The sequence below is a fragment of the Abramis brama genome (genome assembly GCF_963993115.1).
Source record: "Abramis brama genome assembly, chromosome: 13".
Lineage (NCBI taxonomy): Eukaryota > Metazoa > Chordata > Actinopteri > Cypriniformes > Leuciscidae > Abramis > Abramis brama.
Window position 1 is genome coordinate 10,606,653 of NC_139975.1, and position 21,016 is coordinate 10,627,668.

At 38.8% G+C, this 21,016-nt stretch overlaps 1 protein-coding gene across 1 annotated transcript in view; it reads left to right on the forward strand.

Annotated features, from left to right (window-relative positions):
* rapgef2b (Rap guanine nucleotide exchange factor 2b) overlaps positions 1-21,016 on the forward strand; it is a 102,749-nt gene that overhangs the window by 76,471 nt on the left and 5,262 nt on the right. The window contains 20 exon segments of the mRNA XM_084132293.1: positions 2,406-2,537; positions 7,948-8,125; positions 9,853-9,989; positions 10,654-10,812; positions 11,140-11,292; positions 11,919-12,083; positions 12,165-12,272; positions 12,372-12,575; positions 13,381-13,489; positions 13,696-13,972; positions 14,052-14,209; positions 15,295-15,535; positions 15,662-16,048; positions 16,146-16,357; positions 17,625-17,748; positions 18,156-18,179; positions 19,147-19,370; positions 19,745-19,915; positions 20,010-20,159; positions 20,609-20,674. Of these exon segments, the coding sequence (XP_083988419.1) occupies positions 2,406-2,537; positions 7,948-8,125; positions 9,853-9,989; positions 10,654-10,812; positions 11,140-11,292; positions 11,919-12,083; positions 12,165-12,272; positions 12,372-12,575; positions 13,381-13,489; positions 13,696-13,972; positions 14,052-14,209; positions 15,295-15,535; positions 15,662-16,048; positions 16,146-16,357; positions 17,625-17,748; positions 18,156-18,179; positions 19,147-19,370; positions 19,745-19,915; positions 20,010-20,159; positions 20,609-20,674 (3,379 nt within the window).

Genomic DNA, 21,016 nt, shown 5'->3' on the forward strand with positions numbered 1-21,016 from the left:
GCACTTTGCTGCTATCACAGCGCCTTTATTTTAACTGCTGAATGCACCCACTGACCTAGTGTGTACTGGTGCTTCAAGAACCCTAATTAAATACACTTTTTCTTTTCATTCATTTCACTTCATTTATTTGATCGTTTTTGCTTATTTGTTCTTTAGATTTTTTGTTCTTTCATTCTGTTCCATTAGTTCTGTTTTTCTGTTGCCTTCATTTAATTCCCCCTCTTTCTTTTTTTTCCACTGCATTGTTCGTTTTTTAGTTCTGTTTCCCATTTTGTCTGTTCATTCATTCATTCAATCAATCTGTGCTTGCTTTCTGTTTTAAATGTTTTTCTTTTTGTAATTTCTTTTGCTTTTCTTCTGTTGTTCTATTCATTATCTATTCAGTGTCTCTCTGTTGTAGTTCTGTATTTCTTTAGTTTTTATTTAATTTATCGTCATCCATTCCATTCTATTGTTCACTCTCATTTGTTCATTTTTATTTTATGTAGTTTTGTTTAATCTTTGCATTTCATGTTTTTTTAGATCTTTCATTTGTCGTCTTTATTTGTCTGCTTTGTCCTTCATTCTGTTTGTCTTTTTTTGTTTTCATTTGTCCCACATTTTGTTATTTCTGTTGCTCTGTTGTACATTTGTTCTTTCTTTCTTTCTTTCTTTCTTTCTTTCTTTCTTTCTTTCTTTCTTTCTTTCTTTCTTTCTTTCTTTCTTTCTTTCTTTCTTTCTTTCTTTCTTTCTTTCTTTCTTTCTTTCTTTCTTTCTTTCTTTCTTTGTCTCTCTGCTTTTAGGTGTAAATAGCCTAAATTAATATGAATGAACTGCCATGGCAATAGATTCAAATAATGAATTTGTGCATATGAGGAGGAATATTCATCAACACATTAGTGTGTTAAAACCGCTTTAGCCTCACAGCACATCAAACAGCAGGCATCCTACCTCCTTTCCCCCTCTGTTACTGCACCTGTATCACTGTAGATACTGTGCAAATATATAATTTTCCTTATCTGCTTCTACTCCATCTATAAGGTTGTTTTCTCTCTGTTCAAGCTCTCCGTCTCCTGGGAGAATTGGCTGCATTTCCGGCATGTATATGATTATGGGAGTGGAAATTAGGTCAGATGCATTTTGTATGAAAGCTATACTCAGCCACAGCTGGCTGAAGACATCCAATAGCCCCCCAAAAAAGCAATTTCACTCGTGAACACACATACACACACGAGCACACACACAGACACTATCGGGAGCCGATTGAATGGGCTTTATCGGAATGTGGCTGTGTGTGTGTGTGGGATGTGTGCTCTCTAATATTAGCTGAAATTGGTTCTTAGCTCCTTATCTCAGTGCTGTTGTCAGAGCCTTTCCTCTCGCACAAGCCCCCACACACACACACACTTCGCTCTTGCTGCCGCACCCCTTCAAATATGTACAGACCGTCGCCACAAAAGAGCTGCTCGCTCACACTGAACCAGAGGAAAAATCATGCCACATGCATCTTTTAGTCTTCATCTATAAAGCGTCTTTCTTTCATTAATTATGAATTTTTATTTGTTTTCCCAATGGTTGTTTTTATGTAAAAATGAACCAGCCTTGTTCTTGCTGTAAGCCAAGATGGTACTCCAATGCCAAGGCTCTCTTGCATTAGAAATATCATTTTCTCTACAGCTACAGTCCACATTTGGCTTCAGGGAATCAATGTATATGCAGGCTTAATAGCAGACTTGTGGAAACAATGCAGGATTGTGGAAAATATGAGTCTTTAGTTGTCCATATGGCTTATGCACTATATTCCAAGTCTTTTGAGGTCATAGAATAGTTTTGTGTGCAAAACCGCTTGTCAACAACCATTAGCATTAGCAAAGGAGCTGTGCTATTCTGTTAAATCAAACTAGCAAACCCCCACATTAAATGTGACTGACCCGGCTGACATTTTGTTGCGTTTGGCAGAACTATGGATGCTGTGGAGGGGAAACTTGCCCCTGTTTAAGATATTGTCTGGTCTTGTTTCAGCTCGAATAAAACATTAAATGTGTCTGAGGCTTAGTTTCACCAAAAATCCTTGAGAAGTCATATCAGAAACATCAGACTGCAGGTGTGATGAATAAATGATAGCATAGTGGACTGCAGCTTTCCACAAAACTGACATTACTTTGAACTCTTGCAAAAAAGACACACTGCCACATCTTTGACATTTTAAAAGTCCATTGAAATCAAGATCAGAACTTTGTTGCGTTAAGTCTATAGACTCTATATCTATTCGCTTTGAGGTCATATGCTTGAAAATCGTGGATAAATGTCAATGAACAGATTGGCTGATTGGCTGTCATGGTTATTAGATGCATTGCAGGATGTTTATGGATTATGGACTTATGGTCAGTCGTACATCCTGACAATCTGTTTGTTTCCATGTGCAGCTGCCGGCAGACTTCAGCAGATTACACCTGGCAGACGGGATTCACCCACAGGTGACACACGTTTCCTCCAGCCACTCAGGATGTAGCATCACCAGTGATTCTGGGAGCAGCAGCCTGTCGGACATTTACCAGGTGACAACACCATTCCTTGCTAGACACCTCGTCTTTGGGTAACGTAGGAGTAGCAGCTTTGTGACAAAGGCCATCAAAATGTGACACATACTTCATGTTCTGAAATGACAGCAGTCAACAATTTTTAATGGTTTATTCCTCAGTGACTAATGCAGCTAGGACTTAAAGGAATAGTTTACCAACAAATAAAACATTTCTTGGCTCTCATGTTGTTCCGTGTCACCTGAAAGGAGAATATTTTGGAGGAAAGGAGGACATATTTTGATAGAATTCTCTTATGCTCTCCAAGGCTGCATTTATTTGATCAAAAATACAGTAAAAAGTAATATTGTGAGATATAATTGCAATTTAAAATAACTGTTAAACTGTTTTCAATTTTAATGCATTTCATTCCTGTATTGTCGAAGCTGACATTTTAAGCATCATTACTTCAGGCTTCATTTTCACATGATCTGCTGATTTGGTGTTCGAGAAACATTTCTTATTATTTTCAAGGTTGAAACAGTTTTTTACAATTTTTTTTCAGGATTCTTTGATAAATAGAAAGTTCAAAAGACAGAATTTATCTGAAATAAAAAGATTTTGTTACATTAAACTCTACCGTTCAAAAGTTTTGTGTCAGTAAGATTTTTTTTTTAATACTTTAAATGAATACTTTTATTCAGCAAGGATGCATTAAATTGATCAAAAGTGACAGCAAAGACATTAATGATTTTACACTAGCTTTCTATTTTAAATAAAGCCTGTTCTTTTGAACTTTCAATATATGAAAGAATGAAAAATATGAAAAAAATTGTACACAACGGTTTTCAACATTGATAATAATAATAAATGTTTCTTGAGCACCTAATCAGTATATTAGAATGATTTTTGAAGGATGTGACACTGAAGACTGGAGAATTGTCAGCTTGAAAAATTCGGCTTTGCCATCACAGGAATAAATCACATTTTAAAATATACTCAAATAGAAAAGCTATTTTAAATGGGAATAATATTTCACAGTATTACTGTTTTAACTGTGTTTTGGATCAAATAAATGCAGACTTGGTGAGCATAAGAGACTTCTTTTAAAACATAAAAAAATAAATCTTACTGATCCCAAACATTTGAACAATTTTGAAGTATTTCTTCAATGTGCATGCAATTTTCATCCCTCTTTATTAATTTCATTCATTTACATTTGATTCATTTGGCAGATGCTTTTATCCAAATCTTCTTACAGTGTATTCAAGGTACATATTTTATCCGTATGCATGTGCCCTGGTAAACATTTGTCACTAAACATTTGTCACTATTGCTAAACCTGAGCCAATGACCTGTGAAACTGAGCCAATGAGATTAAAACAGAAGAACCCCATTTCCATTTTACATATTTGTGTCGGTCTTTAAAATGTCTCTGTTTTCCTCCATTAATCTTATTAATTGTGTTTGGCTTGGTATTTGCTTGGCTGTTTAATTGATTTCCTTGCGTGATGTGTTTGTGGATGTTTTGCGGCGGCCTGTGTGCAAAGGTGTATGGAAGATCATTCAGTTTATGCAGTGTCCTTGATCCTGGCCTGATGGCCATCTGTTAAAGGCTCATTAACAGCTGGACTGTGTCCTCGTGAAAAAAGGTTGTGCATTCCCTGCTCTACACAACGCTTTACAACAATGCTCCTCACCTCTCCTTGCGGTCCACGTCTCATAAAACAAGAGCAGGCTGAATGAAATGTTGTCAATATAAAATGGATTGTTTCAACTCTAAATTCTGATTGGATGAGTAGCACTTGAAGCTACAATTGTATGTGTCTGCCTGGCAACCATAAACAGCCTACAGTTAAGCTAATTAATTGCTGTGTATCACTATATTACTTAATGTAAAAACTGTTAATTATAATTAATACTTTTTTATAATTTATTGAACATCAGGGTCTTTTATCATATTGCCATTTTATAAAAGCAATAAACCACAAAAGGTTGTGCATCATGCCTAAGAGAATGAATTATGAATCTGAATTAGATACAGCTAGTGTTTGTTTTGTAGTTTTTGGGTGAAAAAAAAAAATGTTGCCGTCTCATAAAACTTAATTGAACATAACTAGCCTTTCATTGACCCCTGACCGCACCAACCCATAGTGTACAACATATCAATAAGCCTGTTGAAGTGCATTTACAGAGTAAGTAATTATAAGTTGATTTCTTCAAATCTAACATGATGTTTGCCTGTTATAGGTACAGTGGGGTCCAAAAGTTTGATATCGCATTGAAATGAAAACAACATTATAAAGTTTGCCGTCGGTATGATTTTTGAAAGTTGTGTTTCATCAAAAATACACTAAAAACAGTAATACTGTTAAACATTATTACAAAATAATATAACTGTTTTCTATTTTAATATAATTAAAAATGTAATGTATTCTTGTAATGTCATAGCTGAATTTTCAGCATCATTAAGCCAGTCTTCAGTCACATGATCCTTCAGAAATCATTCTAATACTGATTTTGGTGCTCAAGAAACATTTTTATTTTTTTTTAATGTTGAAAACAGTTGTGCTGTTTAATATTTTTGTGGAAACAGTGATGCTTATCAGGATTCTTTGATGAATAGAAAGTTCAAAAGAACATTTATTGGAAATAGAAATCTTTTGTAACATTATGCATGTCTTTACATTCACTTTTGATCAATTTAATGCATCCTCCCTGAATAAAAATATTAATTTGTTTTAAAAATCCTCCTAACCCGAAAGTTTTGAATGATAGTGTATATAATTTAATCTTAAAGTTTTGATGTAAAAAATAATTAAATAATTCAATCTCACTTTTTGAAATCTATGCTAATTTTCTAATTTAACATTTACCCCAATTTGATTTTATTATTTTTATCAAACCATATCAAATAATACACAATAGAAGCATTTTTACTAGTGGTGAGACTTTTAGGCTCCAGGTATCTTACAGTACTTCAGGCCTCTATTGTCAATAATAATGGCCCATATCCTCAATGTGACTGTCAAAACGGTCACTTTTTTTAAAACATTTGAATAAATAATGATGCAGGTTCTTCAGGGAAGCTTGAAAGCATTGATCCAAGAATAGCCCTGCTAAAAAATTAATGTTCCCTTCACGCTCATCTTTGCCGCCCAAACAGAGCTATGGATCGCACCAGACATGGCAGTTTGAAAGATAAATCAGGCCTGTCATCGGCTACAACGTATTAACAGCCCCTATGTTTGTCTTTCCTGATTAGGTCTTAAACGGTTTTCATAAGAGAAGCCAGCTCGACTCCTGCTCAGCCTGCATTAGTGGTGGTGTTTGATTTGCATCTCCTCAAAGTACAGGAGGGAAACTGATTGGACGACCCCGACGTGGTGTAGTTGTTTGTCAAGATGTGTCTTGAGTGCGTTCGTTTTCTTCAAGGCTTAATGAGCTGAAGCGAGTCATCAACCTACCCATGTCTGGATGAAGATGTGATGTAATGTAAATCCCAAAAGGTTCAACTAATGGGTGACTGCTTAGTGTATTGATTTTAAGATCTTGAAACCGCATTAATCAACAGTCATTGATACCTTTCTTCAACAAGATTGTTGTTGTTTAAGCACATAGATATCCAGTCGCCGTGCACCAGTAGCTAACTGCCTAGAGAATGCATATTTAATTCACAGTCGAGAGTAGGGAATTACGGGGGTTTCCTGCGAATTGATGGATATAGCATTTGAGATTGTCTGTCATTGTACTTTGTAAATACTGCTCATTCATAGATCTGTGTTCATGCCTAACTCCAGTCTGAGCTCCTGGACAAATGTGTGCTACAGAGTTTTCGAGCATCTGTGAGCTCATGGAGGTTTTCATAGGACCTTAAAGAAACAGCTCTCCCTGTATTCATTTACTCACTGACGTCTTGCCATTCCAGATCTGTATGACCTTGTTACATTGAACACACAAGGAGAATTCAATTACATTAAGCCATTAAGCTTCAAAAAAGGATGTAAACAACCATAAAATTGGTTCCTATGACCTGAGCATCTCTGCGCCATAAAGTATTTTTTAAAAATTTTAGTTATTATTTTAGTTGATAATGACCTCTAGTGAGCTGTTAACCGCTGTGACCAGATCATTGAGTCAGATCATTAATTTGGACTTGAAAACCATATCAGTCCAGTATGAAAAGGAATACGATTCATTGAAAAATCTGATTGAGAAGAATCATTTGCTTAAGAAGAGGACATTGCCACTTCTCTTATGAACAGATTTTTAATGAAAAAACAACTTAAATTGTGGTCATTTTCTCACACAAAGCATGTTGTTGTTGTTTTTAAACCTGAAACTGTGCATTGTATTGTATGATATTTTATGGTGTTTTACTTAAAATACTTAAAAGCTTCAGTCCACATTTATTGTAATCACGTGGAAAACACTCTTAGGCGTTTCTCCTTTTGTGTTCTGGGGTATAAAGAAAGTCATACAGGGAACATCATGAGGGTGAATAAATGACAGAATTATTTTTTTTAGGTGATCTATTCCCACAAGTTGTGTTGACCATCTTAAAAGGGATGCTATGTGATAGATAGCCCTCTCTTTTTTATATTAGTGCATTTTGCCACCTGTCACCACCATCCTCCCCCACTCCCCTCTCTCTAGCCTAAAGAAGAGCCCAGCCTCACACGCCCCGCCCCAGTCGCCCTCTGAGTGGCTGCTTTCAGCACCGTCTGAATATTTGATGAGTAATGCAGGTCATTTAAGTCAAAATGACATGTGTTTGTGTGAGCCCAGATCGAGAGGTTTAAAAAATTAAAAGTGGCTGGAAGCCTGAGCTCTAAAAATGCGGCTGGGACCCGGCTTCTACAAGCAGTTGGTGAAGGCGACATTGTGGGCAGTTACAGGGAGGAATAGAGCGTCGCTGGGGCTCCTCGGTCAGGTGAGAGAATCAGGGTTGGTTGCGACAGGAGATTGTGGCGTACATGACGGGATGGGTCTTTCTTTTGTTGCCTACCTTCTAAGGTTAGGCCATGTGCTGGGGAAGTATTGGGTTGTATTTTCTCAAACATGGATTTCAAACATCTATCTCTGTATTTTATTATTTAGAAAATATTGCTGTTGTTACCTGTGCTTGGTTATTTGGTGTTTTTTTTTGTTTGTTTTTTTTGTCTCTAGGGTTGCTGCTATACATGTCCTTTTGACATTTTCTTTTGATTCTAAATTAATGGAAAGGACTTGGTTTTCTTTAGCCTTTAATCTCTTTTTTGAGGTCTGTGCTTTATATAACTTGATATACTTTTGAAATCTGTTTAATTACTGATGTTAGGTCAGTGATCAGTTTCAGGGTTCAGGATAAATGTATTAATTTAGCAGAAACACCACAGTGAATTACAAATCTAAAACAGAAATGTCCAAAATACTTTATTATGACTGACTGAAGTTTTCTTACTCATAGGCCACAGAGAGTGAGCCCGGCGACATGGACCTCAGTGGCCTGCCCGAGACGGCCGTTGACTCTGAGGAGGATGACGATGAGGAAGATATTGAACGAGCCTCAGATCCCCTCATGAGTCGAGATATCGTCCGGGACTGTCTGGAAAAAGACCCCATGGACCGAACGGATGATGACATAGGTGAGCGATTCCCATATTATCCTGAATAGCATCGGCAAAAATCCCTTGCTAGAAAATAATGCAAACACTAGAATTAGCTGGAGGAAGAAAGTGAAGATTCTTGAAAGCAATGATTTGCTAGGAAAAGAAGGCAACAAAAGGTCGGGGAGACTACAAAAGAAAAGCATGTGGGGGAGACGTGTTGTTTTTTGTAGGTCACCCTCTCAGTCGAGTCTCTCGAAGCGCATTAAAATTTGATTGGCTGAGCTGCTTCCACAGCTACGCTTCAGTGGTGCTGTGCCAGGCACAGGTCATCGAGTACCCAGACAGGCCATGAGCAAAATCCAAAATCTCTTGTCTTAACTCTTCTTGATCTCAATTGAATTACTCAGGGCTTTTGGGCAGCCCCCTGTCACACCAGCTAAAACCAAATACTTGATTTAGTTGGTCCGTCAAGCATGGAAAGAATAACATTTAACTTACTATAGAAAAACTGTTATATTGTTTGTCAGTTCCAGTCATTCATATTGATTGTAAAATAATGATCATGTTGGAATGAATGAATGAGAGGTTTAATGTACCGTGTTCTGTGCAACAAAATGACAAACACAATGGATAGACTAGGCTTGGCTAGGCTGTCAAAATGAGACAGGCAATCTTGCCAATAAATGGAAATGGGTGTTTCACTAAGTACTTTTGGCACTGTAAGACAATTAAACACACATTTCGCATTCTCACTAACTGATTTAAAATGTCCACTAGCAATGTTCAATAAGTGTATACTGTATATGTACATCACAGGAAATTTTTTCTGAAGGTCATTATTTCCATCACAGTGTCATTTCTGCCACATCAAATGACGTTGTATTTAATAACATTCTGCGGTGAAAATCACATTAAAGGCACACTATGCAGTTTCCGTTTTTCTCAAACAGCGACCCCTAGAGTCGCTGTGGAGTACTTGTATTTAACGTTACTGTCGTAAATACCACTCACGCAGAGCCGTCTCTGCACTCTTCCGACCGCGCTTGCTTCGTTTTCTTCGTCGACTCTGCCGTGATTCACGTCTGAAATGCGTGCTAGTGTCTTCCATAGAGGCTGCTTCATATGTTGTTGATGTGTGACGTCGTGCCGTAAAGCAAGTCGTGATTCTCGCGAGATTTGTCTTTTGATAAAACTGTAACGAAAATGACAGCAACTGAGGGACAGTTGTAAAAATTGTGAAAAATTGATAATTAAAGAAATCATTTTCATGCACTAAATATTTAAATGGTTTATTTTACTCTTAGTTTTGATCTTTTGATAAAAATCAATGCTATTTTTATTACAAATTTTCAAAGTTTAAGACTTTATTTTGACTACATATAATAAAAAGAAACAAAACAAAACATTGTTTGTTGTAAAAATCTGTTATTTTTAATAAAAATCAACCCCTTGGAAGTGTCTATAGTTGAAAAAACTACTTTATGTTTAGTTCTCTGTCACGGTGGAAATGGATTTTGTCCTGTATATTGCATTGCAGGATTAGCCGAGTGTCAGAAATAGCTTCGTATTAATAATGCATTCATTGCTTGGTTGCTGTTATTTTTATATCTGTGGAAAGAATGTTTTCCGTTCTCCATGTGAGAAGAACAAACTGCATCTGATAGAGAGAACAAATAACAATGAGAGACTTTCAAAGACTCTCATGTATCTCACTTAGTCTTAAATGTATCTTTCACTTATTTTTTCTCACTCTGTTTCTTCAGAGCAACTGTTGGAGTTCATGCACCAGCTACCGGCCTTTGCCAACATGACCATGTCCGTCAGGAGGGAGCTTTGTGCTGTCATGGTGTTTGCTGTGGTGGAACGGGCCGGCACAGTCGTCCTTAATGATGGCGAAGAGGTCGGTCAGACTTACCGTGACATGGCATTAGCTTTTCTGCACTTACTTGAAGCCTCAATTTAACCTTTAACCTATATGTGTGGCCAAGTACATATAGTACATACCCAGCACTTTTTCCTACATTGATATCTATTAGCCTAGCTTTTCCAATTTTAGTTCTTTTTTTTGTGTGAATATTTTTGAAGTTATGTCATTCAACTTTAATATTTCACCAGCTTTCACTTCAGTTTTCACCCCCTACACCCCCCACACCCCCCCTCTTTCGTCACATCCAATCAGCCATTCAGTTTCTGCACTGTCAAACCTCAATGGATGCCAGCATTCAGCATCTTGAGATTACAAGATGCCCGGGGTACAGCGGGAATCACTTATCTCCTTATCTCAGTATTGACATGCCAAAAAGAGCCATTTTCTCCCCTAATGCATCCATATAATTGAAAGCAGGACAGAGCTTGAGGCTCATACAGTTCACATGACAAGTTCTTTGCTGTTATGTATGCTCAAAAAAAAGGATCAGCACACACCCAAGTCCCTGTGCACAAGTTTTGTATATTACCACAAAGGTTTATATTACGCATTGCATCCTGAAAATGATTTAAATTGTAATATAACATTAAAAATATTTGTGTCTTTCTGTTAACTTTTCATCGTTGCTTTGTTGTAGCTGGACTCATGGTCTGTGATTCTGAACGGCTCAGTGGAGGTGACGCACCCAGATGGCCGGACGGAAATCCTGTGCATGGGCAACAGTTTCGGTGTGTCCCCCACTATGGAGAAAGAGTACATGAAGGGGGTGATGAAGACCAAGGTGGATGACTGCCAGGTGAGTCAAACAATACTGTATGGATTTAAACTTTTTTGTGGATAAAAAAACAAGAAGAATGTGTCTCATCCCCACCCAACCTATTTTAGCTGTTTGTAATGACTCATTTACTGCAGAAGTGATGAGGCTCTGCCCATTCATTAAGCATGAGAATAATGGGGGTGATTGATTAGTGAAAAATTAGCAATAATGAAATCTTGTCTCTGTTTCTGCGCACTGGTGTAATTATCATGGGGAAATCATTTGAGTATACTGCTGCATCATAAAACTGATTTACTTTCTCCTCACAGTTTGTGTCGTCTTGCTCACTCTTTCTTTCTCTGTCAGTTTGTTTGCATAGCACAGCAAGATTACTGCTGTATCCTAAACCAAGTTGAGAAAAATATGCAGAAGGTGGAAGAGGAGGGTGAGATTGTGATGGTGAAGGAACACCGTGAGCTTGACCGCACAGGCACCAGAAAAGGACACATTGTCATCAAGGTGAGAACCCAGCTCAGAACGAATATGACAAGTTTTCACACCCAGAGGTAAAGAAATGTTCAGAAATGTAGCTGAAGTGACAAAAAAGGCTTTCCTAACTAAAGAATTGTAATTTTTCCATAAATCATATTCCCAGAACGGATGTTACCTGTCATGAGGTCCATTATAGCTCACTTAAGCTTAAGGATTTAACACTTACACCAGTGTTTCCTGCACCTCTATTTTGTGGCACTTCGGCAAAGAGAAATTCTATTTTATTCCAGCTGTGAGTTTGCAGACTAAATTGATCCGAATGAGATAACGAGTTGCCACGCTGCAAAAACAATAGGAAATGTTGACTTGCACTCTCATGTTGACATGGCTTTTGCCCTGATATACACAGATACATTGAACATAGCCTTTTATTGATTCCTAAACATGGAAATATGCTTAGCACAGTGGAAGCATATATGGACTGAATATCAAATATCTTTTACAAGTCCAATACGTTAACGATTGGAGCTGAGGAAACTTTGCCCAACAACAATGAAACTGACTCATAGTTCTTCTGGTCAACAGAGAGCCAAAATTGGAGTAAAAATGCATTGCTTTGGCATCCTTTTAAAGAGCATATTTGTTTTTTACAGGGCACGCCAGAGCGTCTTACCATGCACCTTGTAGAAGAGCACTCGGTGGTGGACCCCACCTACATCGAGGACTTCCTGCTTACCTACCGCACCTTCCTGCCAAGCCCCATGGTGGTGGGCAAGAAACTGTTGGAGTGGTTCCATGACCCCAGCCTCAGGGACAAGGTACATAGACTCACATATGCAAGCATTTAAATCAATCAGTTTTCGATGAGATGTATGATTGGTAACCTCACATTTCATCAGGTTACACGGGTAGTCTTGCTGTGGGTAAACAATCACTTCAACGACTTTGAGGGTGACCTCGCAATGACACATTTTCTTGAGGAGTTTGAGTACAATCTGGAGAGAGAGGTCAGTTGTGTGCAATAAAACCTTAAATTCATTGGTGATCTTCAGCTTTGTGGCTGAGTTGACTGCAAAAATCTCATGTAATGCCTTTCTTTGAACCAGAAAATGTGTGGGCACCTAAGACTGTTAAACATAGCATGTGCTGCCAAAGCTAAACTGCGGGTGGTGACCCTAACAAAACCCTCGAGGGAAGCCCCCCTGGCCTTCACCCTGCTGGGGGGTTCAGAGAAGGGCTTTCGCATTTTCATCGACAGCGTGGAGCCAGGCAGCAAAGCTGCAGAGGCCGGCCTTAAAAGAGGAGATCAGGTAATGTCACACCAGCACCATGCAGGATCTGAAGTAGACTACAGAAATAGTTGTTAAATTGACACCGTAATAGCAACTTGCTGTGGCATTAGCAGCAGTAATAGTACTGTTGAACTGGAAGTGGAAAACATTGTGTGAGAGCATTTGTAATTGGTATTGTCAGCCGGTGAAAGCGGAGTTAGTCACAGAACTGAGAGCATTCTACTAAATCATAAAGAAAAAGAGCAAAAAAATATTTTGTATCCATTCAGTCTGACTTTCATACATAAAGGTACATACATTTCAGCCTCTGAACCCAAGCGGAAAATGTGATTTCAGATTAATTGAGTGTCACACTGTTTCTTTTTGCCCTTCACTCAGTGCAGTATTTGGCTCATAAAGCTGTTTAATGAGTTGCTATCTATTTGCCCTCCGAACCACAAGAGGATGGTTGATTGTTCTGAATGCTAATCAGCTGATACATAACCATTTTTTGAGATTATTGACAATAACCTTTATCCGCTTAGCCAATTAAAAGACGTGGTAGTTCCCCCTTGTATCAGTAAACAGCTTTGAAAAGGGATAAACAATTTGTTTTTAAGGTTAATTTGAGTAAATATTGTATAGAATAAGTTTTCATTTAATTTATGGACAAGAGGCTTGTAAACTGATGTCCATGGTCACCATTTTATATATATATATAAAAAAACTTTCTATGTGCATGTTCAAAAACTAAAAAGTGGGCAGAACATTGTTTTATGTATATTTATCAATTGGCCCAGCTGCAATGTTGATTGAGACCTTGGATTTCCATCTTTTTTCCCAGATACTAGAGGTAAATGGCCAAAACTTTGAAAATGTGCCGCTATCCAAAGTCAACGAGATTCTCAAAAACAACACGCACCTGTCCATTACTGTGAAAACCAATCTCTTAGGTAAGTTACACTGGCGGAAATTACCACAGCTGCACAGGCAGTCATTTATACCTAACACAACGCTTAATCTTAAAATTGCCAGTCAGCTCTCCTCTTGCAGTAGGGGAAAATGTAGTTGTAGTTACTTTTGAAAGACTATTTGCTCTTTGAAAATGTCAGATGGCATTGTTAAAACTCTTTCTCTGTGCTATGTTCTCTGCTCTCAGTTTTTAAGGAGCTACTGGCCAGGCCTGACCAGGACCAGGAGCAAGAACAGGAAGAGGAGCCAGACAGGAAAAACGGGGCACCTCACATCCCTAAAATTGGGGACATTAAGAAAGCTAGTCGTTACTCCATCCCTGACCTGGCTGTGGATGTTGAGCAGGTCATGGGTCTTGAGAAAGCTAGTAAAAAAGCCAAGGCCAACACCGTTGGTGGCAGAAACAAGCTGAAGAAGATCTTCGACAAGACACTGACCAGTATTCTTCCACCCAAACCTTACAAGTAAGATGAGCTTGATATAAGAAAGCTCCATTGGCGATTTGGTTCACTGCAGCTCATAACTCTTCTGGTTTGTTCACAGTGACGTTGGGGTGGGACAGTCTCAGGATGACAGTATTGTAGGGCTAAAGCAGTCAAAGCAGATCCCTCCTGCTCTTCCTGTCAGTGGAAACCTTTCATCAAGCAACCCTGACCTGCTTCAGTCACACCATCGCATACTCGACTTCAACAACCAACCTGGTAAGACGCTTAATGTGGTTTCACAAAGTAGTATATGTTATTGCATCAGCATTCTTGTTGGTTCTTGAAAACAAAAAAAATCTTATTACCCACTCAGATGTTAGTGATGGGTGTTAGGGTTAGAGTTAGGCTGTGGCTTTAGGTTGGGCTTAAGGGGTGAACAGCATTCAACAATCATTTCCCTAGTGATAGAATTAGCCAATAATAATTTGATCCAAAAATGTGTACTTCCAGGTTAGACAACCTCCTTAAGAGAGAACAGACTTTGAGTTAGTAAATAAAGATATTTGCAATCTTTGCCAGGATAAAATTTAAATATATTCGTGCAATATCTTACCTTGCACTTTCCGTCAGGGCATTTACTGTACAGAATCTTTCACAGAAGTGTAATCTCAATACATGCATATTTAATAAGATGTTCATGCTGTCCTGAATGTCCTCTTTCAGAAGCAGTGCCTATAAGTAAGTTTTTGATCTTGTCCCGTCAGAGGTTCCTTAACTATTCTCATTTTTCTAATCACAATCATCTTCAGGGCACTTGTCTGCTCAATTTTAACAATGAGTTTGCTATCTAAAGTTCTTTATGTAGCACCGTTTGGTGCGACTCAATCAGGTCTTAATCTGTGAACACTTTGCATTTGGTGGGATTCATCAAAATTCTTTAGTTAATTGATTCTTATTCACTGATTTATGTCGCTTATTGTTGCAGAATGGGATTGATTGACATTGAAAGTTGATTTGTTTGCTTGGTGTGAAGGTGTCTTCTGAATATGCATATGCACCAATAAGCTTCCGGTGATGGGTTAATGTTGAACACAGTGGGGCAAATGGTTCATGTAGAGATAATGCATACATTGATTACATTGATCAATAACTGATCCAGAAGTGGATCAGTTCAGATTCGGACTTACTCTAAGTATGAAAGTGACATATGGTCATTAGTAATGTAAAAATGATCATGGGGAACAGGCCATCAATGTACAATAAGTGGACTTCCACCCAGATAAAGATTGATACTTGGGTCTTGATTATTGAAATGGATAAGTGTGTGGGCCTGAGTCATTTCTCTTGTTTTGTTTTTTTAGACATGTCAGACCAGGTATTGCGAGTGTTCAAGGCAGACCAGCAAAGTCGGTACATCATGATTGGGAAGGACACCACAGCAAAAGAAGTTGTAGCTCAGGCCATTCGAGAGTTTGCCTTGACTGCTGCCGCTGAAGCCTATTCGTTGTGTGAGGTGTCGGTCACTCCTGAGGGTGTTATCAAGCAGCGGCGACTTCCTGAACAACTCTCCAAACTGGCCGACAGGATCCAGCTGAGTGGCAGGTGCTGCCTTAGAGCCCTTGTGGCCATTTTGTTCAATTTCTGAAGTATTTTCTTTTTCAGAGGAAAATCACTTAAGACACCTGTTGATCTCTCCTCTCATTGGCCTGTTCTCCATTTAACTTGTAGGTACTACCTGAAAAGCAACATGGAGACAGAGACGCTGTGCTCGGATGAAGATGCCCAGGAACTGCTACGGGAGAGCCATATCAGCCTGCTGCAGCTCAGCACGGTGGAAGTGGCGACCCAGCTGTCCATGCGCGCCTTCGAGTTGTTCTGTGCCATCGAGCCCACAGAGTACATTGATGACCTGTTTAAGCTGAAAACTCGCCTTACCGGGCCCCCCAGCCTCAAGCTTTTTGAGGAAGCCATCAATCGGGAGACCTTCTGGGTGGCCACGGAAGTGGTGCGTGAGCCCAACCAGCTCAAACGCATGAAGATCATCAAGCACTTCATTAAAATTGCACTGCATTGCCGCGAGTGCAAGAACTTCAACTCCATGTTTGCCATTATCAGGTAAAATGAGTCTTGAGTTCAAGAGTAAAAAAATGTAGGGTTAAATTGAAGACCTTTTGGTGTCTCAAATAACAATGCCGTTGTGCGTCTTTTCCAGTGGTCTGAATTTGGCACCGGTGTCCAGGCTGAGAGGCACATGGGAGAAGTTGCCCAGTAAATATGAGAAGCTGTTTAGTGATCTTCAAGACCTATTTGATCCCTCCAGGAATATGGCAAAGTACCGGAACCTTCTTAACAGCCAGAACCTGCAACCACCCATTATCCCTCTTTTCCCTGTAATCAAGAAGGATCTCACCTTCCTGCATGAAGGTAAGATAGTTCTCACTGATGTAGGTGATGACATGTATAGTATCCATGTTTGTTTATTATTGAACATCACTTAGTTTTGGTTTTGAGAATTTGTCAGTAATAGTAAATAAAGAGATTGTGTCGGATAGATAAAATAGCTTTATATTCCATGAAAAGCACCTACAACTCTGCATATCCTTTGAAGTCTGTTTCTAATAAGGGGTGTAACAATACACGTATTCGTATTGAACCGTTTGGTACGGGGCTTTCGATTCGGTATGCAGTACAAACCGAACGATTCGCTGGACCATTTTTCCTGCCAGTGCGATCAACATTTTGTTAGCGGTCGCGCTGGTGCGACCACCACAACGTTGCCCAATATCAAATGGCAAACATAATGAAAAAGGAACGAAACTGCGCCACTTATTATTTTGTGCAGTTTGGACCGATGTCAGTGCAGCGCAAGCCGATCTTTATCAAGCGACACACTGTTACTACACAGCGCTAAGAGATCCAGTGAAGAAAGCATTTGATTTCGCCTATGAATTAATAACATCGCTGCGAGATCTAGTGAGAAACATTCAAATTTCTCCGTTATTAACCAGCGCTGACGTGGAAACCAGGAGAAACATTGTGCCATGAATGATCTAGTTAAAGGCTTTAAGTCCACAAATCAGCAACATTCACCATGGATTTAATGTAGTAACACTAACTGTAACCATGGAAGTTTGGCAGGAATAGTAAAATGCTTTCAAGTACGTCACACATCTTTTTCAAGCACTTCAAAACTCAAATATTGTCATATTTAAAATAACATTTAAATGTGATGACCAAAACATTATTATTTCATCCTTCAAAGCTAAAAGTTTCAAGATGTAGGAAAACTCACACTTATTTAAAAATAAAATTTCTTTTTAATAAATAATTAATAAACATTTCCTTGTGAATCTCCAACCGAACCATGAATTTTGTGAACCGTTACTCCCCTATTTCTAATTAGGACAGTGACTATGTCTGTCTGATCTTAATAGTTTGTGCGGTGCATTTGATTTAAGGTTTACAAAGAAGCTGTTACTTAAGGATGCTTATTTCACATGCAAAGGGTGCTTGTTTATTTGTTAGTGGTTAAAGACGCAGCGCATATATGCAGATGCAGTGATAGTAGTACAAGAGTGTAAAATATGGTCATGTCCTATAATATGACTTCAACATTATAAGTTTACCTGAGGAAAAAAAAGTTATTTTAAAAAATGCATGATATGAGCCCTTTCTTTATTGCTAACTCTAGGAAATGACTCGAAGGTGGACGGTTTGGTGAACTTTGAGAAGCTGCGGATGATTGCTAAAGAAATCAGACACGTAGGCCGGATGGCAGCTGTAAACATGGACCCAGCTCTGATGTTCAGAACCAGGTGAGTGCCTTCCTGATCTGACTGCTACAATGACTTCTTTGCCTTTCTTCCAGACTGGACTCTTCACACCACTGAGTAGCTTTTAGTGCTCACTCACTGCGATGTGTACAGCTCTCACCTCACGCTTCCACACACAGGCTTTTTACTAAGGTTTTTTGAAGTGTTTGTGATGTTTACGTACAGGAGAGTTAAACCATTGTGTATGTTACTCTTTGTCTGCATTATTGTCAGAGAAGTTATTGTCTCTCTTTTGGTCTCTGGTGCACCTCACCTTGGTACCCTTGGTCTGTTTCTCCTCATCTAAGTGTGTCTCCCTCTCTTTCTCTCAATGGCTTTTCTCTTCCCCATTTCTCTCTTCGTCCACCCTCTCTGCCCCACGCTTCACTATTCATGGCTCTCCCTTACAGGAAGAAGAAATGGAGGAGTTTAGGGTGAGTATGGTGAACTCTCACCTTTGGCCTCACGTGTGCCCCCTCCTTTAATTTGGGCTGGCTCCTCACCATCCTTTATTTTTATTTTCCTGGTTCATTTGAGAATGCTTCTGCTCTGACGGATCCCATCCAAGCATTTGACCACCATCACTTTTGCTACTCAGGGTCATTGAATAAACTCACCTCATTCTAAAATACATCCTAATGTTTCTGTTGTATTACCACCGTAGATTTTGAATGTTTCACAAACATGACCCCACCAGTTTTGCATGAATTTATTTATAGTTGTTTGGTTCCAGTTCATTTAATGATTTGATGTCCCATGATCCACTTTTAGCAAAAGTGATTTAACGTACCCCTTCCAGCTAAACTACTTACCATAGCTGCACGTCTTTTACTAAGTATTTGCAGTGTTGTGAGTTTATTTTTTATTATTTGCTTTTTAATTATTTTCTTTAGTCATTATTTAAAAAATAATTATTTGTTTAAACTAAGATTGTGTATGGATGCAAACCTTTTATAAGACCTTTTTTGAGTTTTAAGTGTGTTAAATCCTTTTTCCTGTTTTAGCTTAATATGCAAAGATTTTAATGATGCTAGAGGTGCAGAAATTATGCACATCACCTTTAAGCATAAAATAAATGGTTAAAAAATTGTTAAATGCTTTTGCTCCGAAATGTAAAAATATATATATTTGACCAAAAGGAATGGAAATCATCAGTGATTCTTCCTAAATCTCATGCAGAGTTTTAGTACGATACTTCTGTTGTTTTATATAGCATCGCATTTTAACTGCCTGATTGGCTGAGATGTGAAATGCATGGAGTGTTTGGATTGTACTAAAGCTGCAAGGAATGCAACTTACTGCATGTCAAAAAGACTGAGAGACTGCATCTGATCCTGCATCAGCATACTACACACTATTAAAGGCCGACTGCATCTTTAACTCTAATGTGTGTGTGTTTAGGTCACTCAGCCAGGGCAGTGCCAATGCGGCCGTCCTGGATGTAACCCAGACAGGCGGGCACAAGAAGCGGGTCAGACGGAGTTCCTTTCTCAATGCCAAGAAGCTGTACGAGGATGCACAGATGGCACGCAAGGTCAAACAATACCTGTCCAACCTCACCCTGGAGACAAACGAGGAGAGCCTGCAGACACTTTCAATGCAGTGTGAGCCCTCAATCAACACATGTGAGTAGGGTGCAAGCACGCACACACAAATACCAATAGGAGAAAAACAATGGCATGTGAAGAACACATAACAGACATTTTTATCACGCATTAAAAAGCTGCATACCACACAGCTTGTTGGTCATAAGTAAAAAAAATATTTAAAAAAATGCTAATGCAAAATACAGTTTCATGGCCAGTAAGAAGTATTTATAGTGAGTGAGTAAATGTTTCCACCATTCATTCACCATTAGTAGTTTAAGCAAAAAGTTATTTTGGACATTAGTGGGTTATTCTTTGAATTACTTGGTATATTGTTATTATTTATTATTTCCTCATTATTCAGATATATAATTCAGCTTGTTGTTTACAAATAGCTTCTTTCTATTTCACAGTGCCGAAGAGTTCCGGGGACCGGAAGAGACCTGACACGTCGCCCGTGGTCGCACGGGCCGCCATTCACCAGCGCCAGCAGCTTCAGAAAGCCAACCAGGCGCTTCAAGTGCCTGCCGTTGCCCTCTACCCATCTCGCAAGAAAGTGCCGGTCAAAGACCTACCGCCATTTGGTAAGACCACGTAATTTTGATACTTGAACACAATCAGGTCCTCCAATATATATTTATGGTTATCATAAGGCTTCGTCATACTGTGTTTGCACAGGCACAAGCTCACCACAGTCTCTAAAGAAGATACTGTCCCTTTCAGAGGAGGCAGGAGAGAGACACAAGAAACAGACAGAGGATAGTGTGTCCAACAACTCCTCACAGCTGTCATCTCCTCCCACATCTCCTCACAGCTCACCTAAGAAAGGTAAGGATACACACAGAGTCAGACACACTATGGCATTCGGTATATGTTGTTTTTCTCCAACCTCTGGTCTTTGCACACTCAATTTACTCTCCCCCATTGACTTATCGGTGAACTGTGGAATCAGAGCTCTATGGTGGGCATGCAGTGAAATATATTGCAAGACAGCATGTTCCCTGACCACTGGCATGCAGTTCATTTCTCTGATAGCTGGCGCCCCTTAGTGCCAACATGTTTTCATAGCTTATTTAATATGTTGATACTGCCATCTTGTGGTAAAAAGATCACACATACAATATTCTGCCAATGTTGACATGTTCTATTGCTGTTACACAAAATACTTGTATCTGATTTCAGAGTTACAGATGCACGACTTTCCATATTTCCTTTTGAATATGTGTCACATAACATTTCTGTCTCTCATTACTCACCTGTTTTGCCCCTATATTCAGCCATCACAGCTATAAGAAGCCATGGTATGAAGGGTTTTTCCTCCTTCTGTAGAAAATCACCAACAGGTAACAGGGCCTAGATGCAGATTTAGCCTGAGAGAGCTCACACAAACGTCCATTATTGCAGTGTCTCAAAATGTAGTGAACTGCCTACTAACTCATCATTCAGTAGTGGTAAACTACTGTTCAAACGTTTAAAAAAAAAAAAAAAAAATTGAATGCTTTTGAAAGAATTTTCTTATGCTTACCACCAACGCTGCATTTATTTGATCAAAAATTCAGTAATTTTGAGTGATGTTCTGAAATATTATTGCAATTTAAAATAACTGTCTTCAATTTTAATGTTATTTATTTACTGTGACTGCAAAGCTGAATTTTCAGCAACCATTACTCAAGTCCTCAGTGTCA